Here is a 10,860-nt window from a genome sequence, read left to right on the forward strand (position 1 = left end):
AATGCTCATCTGGACCCCTTTGCTACAATTCCTAAATTTTGACAAGACTTTTAAGGTCAAATGTGACACTAGTAAAGTCGGCATAGGTGCGGTTTTAATGCAAGAATTAAAGCCTATTGCCTACTTTAGCGAAAAGCTCAAAGGAGAAACTCTAAAATACTCTACATATGATTTAGAGTTGTATTCCTTGATTAGAGCCTTGGCCACCTGGCAACATTATTTGTGGCCTAAATAATTCGCGATCTGAATGGATCATGAATCCTTGAAGCATCTACGGGAACAAGACAAGCTTAACCGGCGGCATGCCAAATGAATTGAATTTCTTGAAACTTTCCCTTATGTTATTCATTACAAGAAGAGTAAAGACAATGTGGTTGTCGATGCTTTATCCCCAAAATATGAGCTTGTATCTACTTTGTTATCTAAGTTGATGAGGTTTGAAAGCATCAAGTCTTTATATCCCGAGGACCCTCACTTCGCTCCTATCTATAGGGAAAGTGAAGAGTTGGATAGGGATAGATGGGTTACAAATAGGGGTTCCCATTCTTATACCAAATTTGATGGATACTTATTTAAGGATAGACGATTGTGTGTTCCCTCAAGTTCGTGGAGAGAATTGTTTGTGAAGAAAGCACACAATGGCGGTCTAATGGGCCATTTTGGGGTCGAGAAGCCCCTCAAAATTTTGGAAGAACAATTTTATTGGCCTAGAATGCACAAGGATGTGGCCCGGATTTTCGACTAATGTGTTGAGTGCAAAGGATCCAAGTCACGGCTCCAACCCCACGGATTGTACACCCCGTTGTCCACCCCTTTGCGTCCTTGGCTTGACATATCAATGGACTTCGTGTTGGGATTACCGAGAACTAAAAGGGGGCGGGATAGTAATTTTATCGTGGTGGATTGGTTTTCCAAGATGGCTTACTTTATTCCTTGTTCTAAATGTGATGATGCGCCTAGTGTAGCCTCTTTGTTTGTTGATAATATTGTAAAACTTCATGCTGTTCCGAGGACCATAGTGAGTGATAGGGATTCTAAATTCCTAAGCCACTTTTGAATATCCATGTGGGGTAGGCTTGGTACTAAGTTGTTGTTTTTGACTTCATGCCACCCACAATCCAATGGCCAAACGGAAGTAGTAAATAGGACCTTAGGGTCTATGCTACGGTCCATGGTTAAGGGAAAAATAACTTCTTGGGAGGAGCACTTACCGTTGATTGAGTTTGCTTATAATCGTGTTATACACTCAAGTACAGGGATGCCACCCTTTGAATGTGTCTACGGCATCAACCCCTTTGCCCCTTTGGATTTAACCCCTTTGCCAAGTGATCTTGTGATAAGCTTAGATGAAAGAAAACGGGTCGAGGCCATGAAGAAGCTACATGAGAAGGTGAGGTTACGCTTGGAGAAGAAAAACTAAGAAGTTGCAAGGCGAACCAACAAAGGAAGAAGAAAGCTTATTCTTGAACCAGGAGATTGGGTGTGGGTGCACCTAAGGAAGGATAGATTCCCGTCTAAAAGGAATGCTAAGTTGATGCCGCGGGGTGATGGCCCATTCTAAGTATTAGAAATGATCAACGACAACGCCTACAAGATTGATATACCCCCGAAATATCAAGTGCACAACACTTTCAATGTGTGTGACCTCTCTCGGGTGGACATGGTGGAGGATGGTAATGATCCGAATTTGAGGACAAATTTTCTTCAAGATGGAGAGGATGATACGAGAATTTCTAGCTCGAAACCTTTCACACGAAGCCAAGCGCGTGAGTTGCAACGACTCCAAGTCTTGTTCACATCCTTGGCCTTGTGTGAGGCTCTTGTGAGCCTATCCAAGGGCCTATACTTATTAAAATGTGAAGAGGCCCAAAAAAAACCCCAAACCCACCCACTTAATGCCAAGGGTATTTTGGTCTTTTATCCCTCCTTTGTAATTGATTATATAAGTCATTTGTTAGGGCTAGTCTTGTGGTAGTTCATTCATGATATTTTGAGAACACAGGACTTGTAATATTTTAAACTTTTCTTTTCCATTGGAGAAGCTCAAAACCAAAATTCCCAATTGGAGTAACACTTGGGTTGGATCTTGGCTAGAAACTAGGATCTTGAGGTCATTGAGTTCCTCTTGGTCCAAGTAAGAGCTTGGTGATAATATTCTTTAATCTTAGGGTCCTTTCATGTTGTTAGGGTTCTTAGATTCTTGAATATTGTATGTCAAGTTACTATCTTTAATTTTGTAATCTTGTTGTTTGTGTGGTAACATAGTGAAGCCGCGTGGGGCTATTTTCGATTTACTATAGTTGATGCCACTTTGTTGCTCTTGATGTTGTTATTGTAATCTCTATCATCTTGTCATTTTTGTAAATGTTGAAGTCTAGTGAAGTCGTGTGTGGCCAATTTCAATTCACTAGCATTGTTGTTGTTCATCTTGTTATTCTTGTGTTCTTGTGTTGGCTTGACTCTCTTGATACACACTCACTTTTGTATCATTATATATATATATATATATATATATATATAATGAAGAATTGAAATACCACTCCAATCGTGCTTTCTCTCCTTTCTTAATTCTTTTCGGTTACTCTTTTTTCAAGTTTCTACTTTATTTTTGGAGAATTCATATATTAAAGTTAGGAATTAAAAATGAGATTGATGTAACACTTTTTATAGCGAAAAAATTTATTATCTTTCTTTTTTTATTTCAGCCATCTTCTAATTGTAAAATGTCAATATCTTCTAAAACACAGTATATAAGACTCGTGATTCAGGCAATCCAATCTTCCGTGTGTAAGGCGGAAGCCCCCAAAAATTCCCGCTTAGCAGCAGTGCGGAATTGAGTTTCTTGTCTGGTGGATCTGATCTATAGTTAGGGGATTTTAATTTTTTTATATTTAATTTATTTATAAGGAGTAACCACTCATAACTCATACCTTATTAAATTTTACTCTAAAAAATATTTGTAACTCCCATAATTTTTATGTTCATAGCCCTCAAACTTTAATTTGAAAGTCTCATGACTTTTCTCTATTTTTCTATATAAACTCACATTTTATTTCATGAAAACTCCCATTCTTTTTTCTCTCTATCACTTTACCTTGTGAATTATAATATGTAACACGAAAAGAGTATGAGAAGGTGAGAAATATTTTATTCTAAAGCTTTTCTATTCATTTTGATGTACATGGCCATGCTTTCTTAATTTTCGCATTTTTTTAATATGTATTCATATTCTTCTGCAAAATAAGTATAATCAAGAAAATCTTCACGACACAAAGTACTTTTGGTAAATTGTAATTAAGGATAGAGTAATCCCATCACTACACCACATTTTATATTGGTTTATTTATTCAACTGTGTACATTTGAAACACTTGGTACAAAAAATCTAAAGTGTTTCGATTGTGCATATTGAGAAAAAAATGAAAAAAATCATATCCTTATTTCGAGTAAAGACAAAGATTTACATTATTTTTTTTGATCTAAATATAAATATTACCGACTACTTTATTAAAATAAGAAACTAACAATCTATACCATTAATATTTTATTTATAATCCGTAAAAAAAAATTATTTTTTTATTTTTTATTTAACCGCGCGAAGCACGGATAATTTCACTAGTATATAATATATACTAAAGTGAAGAAAAGGGGAAAGAAATCTCAGATGGCCAATAACCTTTTTCAACGGTTTGAGAAATCCTTTTTTTGACAATTCGAAAAGTGAGTCAAAAGAACATTTTGGTAAAATCCGACAAAAGCTTAAGCCTTTCTCCAGCATATGTCCCTCCCCTTTCTTCCCTTTTCATCACTTGCAAACCGTTCGTGTTCAAATTCAGGTCAAGGTGCATTTTAGTAATTATTCAGCAATTCTATGCCCCTTCTCATTTCCCCAATACTCCTTCTATTTATACTCTCGAATTCTCACTCAATAACCCTATCTTCATTTCAAACCCTCAAAACTAAAACTCTTGAAGCCTATCAAAAACCTTCATACATTTGCATACTAATTTGGTAATTGCTCTTTCCAACCTTTTGTTAATTATTCATATATTATGGCTCATCCTTCATGGTTCCTCTCTTTTTATTTTGGTAAACTTCCATTGCAATGTTATGTCCATTAAATTTCTTGAGCTAATATAAATTACCATTTATATTCTTCTAGCAGATATATTAAGTCCTGGAGTTCTTCATTACACAAACATTTAGTGCTCCCTGGTACGTGTTCATAATGATAATGAGAATATAGGAACATTTTTATAGTTATATGACATGTCAGATATATATATATATATATCAAAAGATTCCACATTGAAATCTGAGATTTCTTTATCTTTTAGTTCATCACCTTTTTTTCCATGTTTTTTTTAATTTCTCGAGGAACTTATGTTTTGTAAAGCACCAGATCCCAAGGTTTTGTAATATTAACAGAGAATTTTTCATGTTGGTGACAGGAAAATGAAAGATCATTCCTCGTAGCAGAAAGTTGATCAAGCTTTATTAGTCCCCAATATTTTAAAGTTCCCCTTTTTCCATGCAACTTATGATATAGAGCTTTCAGCTTGAGAAAAAAATGGCCTGCACAGGATCTAAATCATGCGTTAAGTCGATCATGTTTCTGATCGTGTTTGTGCTATTGAGCATGCAGCAGTGCAAATGCTCTGAGCTCGAGCTACTTTTGTTGATGAAAACATCAATGAAGGATCCATTAGGGTCTCTCCATGATTGGATTTCATCTCAATCTCTTTGCCATTGGAATGGTGTTGTTTGTGATGACTTGTCACATGTTGCAAAAATTGAGCTCTCGGGAAAGAACTTATCTGGAAAATTATCTGAAACTATTTTCAATTTGCCATACGTTGAATCGATTGATCTCTCGAATAATCAGCTTTCTGGAGAAATTCCTATCAATTTCTCATCTTGCTTGGCACTAAGATTTCTCAATCTTAGCAACAATAACTTCACAGGTCCACTTCCTCAAGGCTCAAGAATTCCACTTCTTGAGACATTAGATCTCTCAAACAACATGATTTCAGGAAAAATCCATGAAAGTGTTGGTTTATTCTCAAGGCTGAAAGTTCTTGACTTTGGTGGAAATGTCTTGGTTGGAAGCATTCCAAAGTCTATTGCAAATATTTCTAGTTTGGAATTCTTGACTCTTGCTTCGAACCAATTAATCGGAGAAATCCCTCGAGAAATAGGGCTTATGAAGAACTTGAAGCTTATTTACTTGGGATATAACAATTTCTCTGGTGGAATTCCCGAGGAAATTGGTGAATTGACATCTTTGTATCATGTTGATCTTGTGCACAACAATCTCACGGGTGAAATCCCTTCATCTTTAGGTAATCTCACCAATCTTCAGTACCTTTTTCTCTACATAAACAAGCTTACTGGCCCAATTCCAAGATCCCTATTTAATCTCAAGAAAATGGTATCCCTTGATTTAAGTGATAACTTCTTGTCTGGTGAAATATCTGAGCTTATATCCCAATTGGAAAAACTAGAAGTTCTACAATTGTTTTCCAACAATTTCGCTGGTAGAATTCCAAATGCCTTGACTTTCTTGCCTAATCTCCAAGTTCTTCAATTATGGTCTAATAAATTATCAGGTGAGATTCCTAAGGACCTTGGAAAATATAACAATCTCACAATCCTAGACCTTTCCACCAATAACCTCACCGGAAAAATACCCTATAGCATATGTTATTCTGGCAATCTTTTAAAACTTATACTGTTCTCAAATTCACTTGTAGGCGAAATTCCTGTAAGCTTGAGCCATTGCAAAAGCTTACAGAGGGTCCGCCTGCAAAACAACCATCTCACGGGTGAATTGTCCCTGGAATTCACAAAGCTCCCGCTTGTTTACTTCCTTGATATCTCAGGCAACAATCTTTTTGGCTCAATTAGTGAAAGGAAATGGGATATGCCAAAACTTCAAATGCTAAATTTAGCCAGAAACAAGTTTTTGGGTACCTTGCCAGATTCCTTTGGTAGCAAGAATCTTGAAAACTTGGACTTATCTGAAAATGATTTTTACGGGACCATTCCTAAGAACTTCAGGCAATTATCAGAGCTCATGGAGCTAAAATTACGCAGCAACAAGCTTTCAGGTGAAATCCCAGATGAATTATCTTCATGCAAAAAGCTTGTGAGTCTTGACCTGAGCCACAATCAGCTTTCAGGTCAAATTCCAACTTGTCTTTCAGAAATGCCTGTTCTTAGCCTTCTTGATTTGTCAATGAATCAATTATCAGGCGAAATCCCACCTAATTTGGGGAAAGTTGAGTCTCTTGTCCTAGTCAATATTTCTTACAATCACTTCCACGGAAATTTACCATCCACGGGTGCTTTCCTTGCCATAAATTCCAGTGCGGTGGTTGGAAATCAACTATGTGGCCGTGGAGACGGAATTACAAGTGGCTTGCCACCTTGTAAATCACTCGAAAAAAGCTCAATTTGGTGGTTCTTCTTGACCTGTCTTCTTGGAATACTAGTCTTGCTAGCATTCTCGGCCTTAGTTGTTGTTTTCATTCAAAGGAGAAGAGAGTTGAAGCTCAAGAAGGTGGAGAGTGCTCAAGATGGTAATAATTGGGAAATACAATTCTTCGATTCCAAAGCTTCGAAATCCATCACCCTCGATGACATCTTAGGGATTGGAGTTCCATACAAAGGGTTTTCTGAAATAAGCAACACCCAAGTATTCGTGAAGAGATTGAATGTGGATATTCCGAAAAGTTTTTGGACAAACATCCATGAACTAGGGAACATTCGACATCCAAACGTTGTAAAAATCATGGCTGCATGCAAATCAGAGAAAGGGGGGATTGTGGTTTATGAGTACGTGGAGGGGAAAGATTTGAGTGAAGTGATTCGGGTCATGAGTTGGGAGCATAGACAAAAAGTGGCTATCGGAATTGCTAGAGCACTAAAATATTTGCATTGTTCTTGCTCCCCAAGCATTTTTGCCGGTGAAATTTCTCCCCGGAAAGTTATCGTTGACGGAAAAGATGAAGCTCGCCTGAGATTGAGTCTTCCCACTATGGGTTTCACCAGCAGCAAAGGTTTCAGCTTTACGGCTTATGTTGGTCCGGGTAAATTTACCATTTTACCCTTGTCATCTAGGGTTTGCTTGCTCTTTACTTCTCTTGTCTTGGCATTTCTGAAGAGTTTGAGGCAGTAATAAAAACTTATAAAACTTGAGAGTTTAAGTAAATACATCATCAGCTAAAATCTCATGTATTATAGCAGGTAACTTGCCTTATTTTCCATGTAATCTGCCTTGTTCAAGGCCATAGGCTTTATATTCTAAGGAGCTTACCTGCAAATATCTTTCAATGGACCTGATTGTGTAAAATAATTTATAGAGACAATGCATATAACTTAAACTCCTAAGTTTAATATTTAACTACTTTTCTTAAACAGACTATATATGATTCTGAAGATTAACATAGATATGATGACTTTGATGAAAATTGATTTTTCAGCTTTAGGATTGATGTGATATGAATGGTCATGCTATGTTTATAATTATTGATTCAACTATAAGAAATTTTGTAGTTTTCTAAAAGTAGAATAGAAATAATCCATAGAATCTAAATACTTGGTCTTTCTTTGGTTTATTTTTAACTTTGGTTCTCATAGTCGCTTATATTATGATGCTTCTTGGGCCATAGGGGTCATGATAAGGTCAAGAAATTAAGCAAACTAATATCGTGGAAGCAATCATGAATGTTTTGTTAAAACAAAGGTAGAGACATTATTCTAAATTTTATCTATCTTATCATTTCTTTCTTTTAGTAGAAAACAATATATCTAGTCAAGTGTAACCAAATTCATGGCCCTTTATGCCATGCACGTACAAAACCAACAGCACCCGAGGATAATATGTTACTATCAAGTGTATTATTATAATTATTTAAGAAATTGCAGAATATAATGGAATATCCGAGAAAAGCGACATATATGGATTTGGGCTTCTTCTAATTGAGTTGCTGACCGGAAGAAATCCTTCTGATGCTGAATTTGGCAAGCGTGAGAGTATCATTGATTGGGCACGATATTGTTATTCCGAATGTCATTTGGATACATGGGTTGAACCAATAATGAAGAGTGATGCAGTGAATAATCAGAATAAAATGGTGGAGATGATGAATGTGGCCCTGCAGTGCACTGCTAGTGAACCACCAGCAAGACCCTGTGCTAGTGATGTTGTCAAGACCCTGGACTGTTTTGTGAGATCAAATTCTTGTGGCTTAGGCTTGAAAAGGTGTTCTAGTGTTTAGATTTTGGGATTTCTAACTCCATGATTTTTGTTTTTATGTTAAAGTTACTTCTCTTTTTCAACTTTTTTTATTTTGACTTTTTATTGGGCATTTAATGAGTGTTGCTCAATGTTTTAGATGCTATGTGGCATGCTATTTGAGTGTAAAAACGTAGATATGAAACAAAATGCTAATATATAGTAGATTGCAACTTTTGAAGTCATCTTGTGACATTTTATTTGTAGTATATCTATTGTGTGCACGCAATGGCTATTCATCGTACATAGTGGAATTAATTAACTCCATATGTTCCTTAATAAAATTATTCTTAGAGAGAAAATGGTTGACTCCTTCATTTTTATTTACACATTAATCTACCGTTCAAAATTTATAGAAGTATAGAGTTGATACCTTCTCTTCTTATTAGATGACAATCAAGACTGAATGAACGAAAACCTACTCATCTCTAACTTTCTGCTCTCACGACGATATGATATTTGCATAAGCTATATCTTACTAAGAATCCCCTATGGAGTTCTACCGACAACAATCGGTGGGTTGTTATTTGTTAGTTCAATAATTATATATTTTGTGGTGAACTTCTCATAAACTTAATGACTTGATTTTCTAGGTCCTTTGATATGACATAAAGTCCATGGTTGAATTTGAGCAATGTATATCATCATCTCTGTCCTCTCGTTTTTCATTAAAGTAATGAATTGAACATATTAATATGAAGAACGAAACTTCAGCTAATATATGTCATGAATTAAGATAATACATGCTGTGACAATTGTATGTCCGGTCGGTGGTAGATCGAGCTTCTTGAATATCCTTGATGCATTAAAAAAGTAAAGAGATTCGGCTACAAGCCATGACTTTGAAAATTAAGAAAATGTATTTTGCCTATGGGTTGGGGTAGATCAAGTATTCTTGGATAAATCCTTGATGCATTACATAGCCTAACCAGAGGGTAGTACGTCAGTCATTGTGGTTGGTATACCGATGTATTACATCAAATATTAATTATCTAAGTAAGTGCTGAGATTATTAGAACAAGTTAGAATAGTTACCAGTTAGAGCAGTTAATAGTTTTTGCTATTTCATTGTTTCATTTACTATTACACTGCCTATTTTGTATAACAGGTCAGTTAGTTAATTGTAGTAACTTGCCAGCTAAGAGAGTGATAACTAAAAATCTTCTAGATGATTCTAGATAGCTTGTACAAGTATATAAATAGCTCTTAGATCGATATAAAGCAACTAGTTGTAACTGTTTTTCTTCTCATTTTGTATCAATGAATCCTCTGCTTCTCTTCTCTTATTTGTTCTGCTTCAGTTTTTGGTATGAGATGATGTGAATGTATGTTGTTAGTGTAGTTTTGACAATAAGTTAGTTACACTAGATTAGATCTATTATTACACCAACAAACCTAAACACCACGTGAATCAAACCCTCTCCTTCTAACTACTCTATCAATTGAAAAATTCTTTGTTGTACCAAGAGCATTGAAATTAGAAGGGATAACTTGATCGTACCATTCAAACCATCGCTTTGTCATTTGTTTCTATATTTTTTCTCCAATTTGAGTTTCACCTATTTTAAATTGGTCTACACCAAGACTTTTTTTCTTATATATATATACATAATAGATGATGATCAAAATTGGAGAACAAAGTGTAGAAATAAATGGTGTTGTAGCTGACTAAAACAATGATTTGAAAGGTGTTCAGGTTATCCCTTGTAGTTTCAAGACTTTTAATAGTATAAAGAATTGCTCAGTTGATAGGATGGAAGGAGGGAATTTAATTCAGTTGATTGATGAGTAGAGCGAGAGGAGTTAGCAATTATTGGAGAATCAAGATTGGTTATGAATGGGCAACATCTTGATAAATGATTGGTTAATACTGATGAATAGAGGTCTGTGGTGCCTTACCAGTCTGTGAATAAAAACAAATCTCAACTTGGTGTAGTGGCCAATTTTTCATTTCAGATTGATTCTAAGCTACTTCGATATGATTGTTCTTTTCAAAGTATAGCTAGGAGCTTTGAAAATCTGGATAAAAACATAGTGAGAATCAATTTCATGGTGCCATCGGGCACTTCAATTGAAGCTACAGGTCCAACAAAGAACATGAACTCAATTATAACAAAAAATTATTATCAAATTATTGTGGTGACCATCCTTTTAGAAATGTTGATATTAATAGTTCTCTTCAATCAAATGAGCATCTTTCTTTATTTGTTGAGAATATGAGCCCTATAGCAAAAATGATTACATCATTGTTGAGAAAAAGTGCCCTCATGTAGTGAATAAATAGATGTTAAAAGTGAGAGTCAATTAATAAATATGGTGGAAGAAGGGTGTGTGCACATCATAACACTCACTATACATAGAAAATTGATCCCGAAAGCATTAATTTTTGTACTTAAGGATAATGTCATCGTCAGTGCTTCATCTACATTATATTATAGATGGCAGTAGGTTTAAGCGGGTTCTAATGTTCAAAATATTTTTATTAATGAAAAAGAAATCCCTAATGCATTGGTTTCCTAATATTGAAAAATTGACTCATCTTAGACCTATTAACATAAATAA

General features: G+C 35.3%; 1 protein-coding gene across 5 annotated transcripts; it reads left to right on the forward strand.

Annotated features, from left to right (window-relative positions):
- The first annotated feature begins 3,765 nt into the window (after window positions 1–3,765).
- LOC107838967 (leucine-rich repeat receptor-like serine/threonine-protein kinase SKM1) lies at window positions 3,766–8,479 on the forward strand. Of its 5 annotated transcripts, none has more exons than XM_016682272.2 (5): window positions 3,766–4,010; window positions 4,165–4,214; window positions 4,451–7,090; window positions 7,673–7,746; window positions 7,929–8,143. In XM_016682272.2, exons 3-4 carry the CDS (start codon window positions 4,570–4,572, stop codon window positions 7,696–7,698), a joined length of 2,547 nt encoding a protein of 848 aa, XP_016537758.1. In that variant the 5' UTR covers window positions 3,766–4,010; window positions 4,165–4,214; window positions 4,451–4,569; the 3' UTR covers window positions 7,699–7,746; window positions 7,929–8,143. The 5 variants fall into 5 exon arrangements, with proteins under 5 accessions (XP_016537758.1, XP_047251651.1, XP_016537759.1 ...); XM_016682273.2 differs by lacking the exon at window positions 7,673–7,746 and having other exon boundaries at window positions 3,768–4,010; window positions 4,451–5,341; window positions 5,753–7,090; window positions 7,929–8,479; XM_016682270.2 differs by lacking the exon at window positions 7,673–7,746 and having other exon boundaries at window positions 3,773–4,010; window positions 4,162–4,214; window positions 7,929–8,479.
- The last annotated feature ends 2,381 nt before the right edge of the window (window positions 8,480–10,860 follow it).

Source organism: Capsicum annuum, chromosome 8 (assembly GCF_002878395.1).
Source record: "Capsicum annuum cultivar UCD-10X-F1 chromosome 8, UCD10Xv1.1, whole genome shotgun sequence".
Classification (NCBI taxonomy): Eukaryota; Viridiplantae; Streptophyta; class Magnoliopsida; order Solanales; family Solanaceae; genus Capsicum; species Capsicum annuum.

Coding starts and splice junctions, on each gene's coding strand:
- LOC107838967 (XM_016682270.2), top strand. CDS start 4,570: ATGGCCTGCACAGGATCTAAATCATGCGTTAAGTCGATCATGTTTCTG. Junction 7,091..7,928: donor TACGGCTTATGTTGGTCCGG/GTAAATTTACCA, acceptor AAGAAATTGCAG/AATATAATGGAATATCCGAG.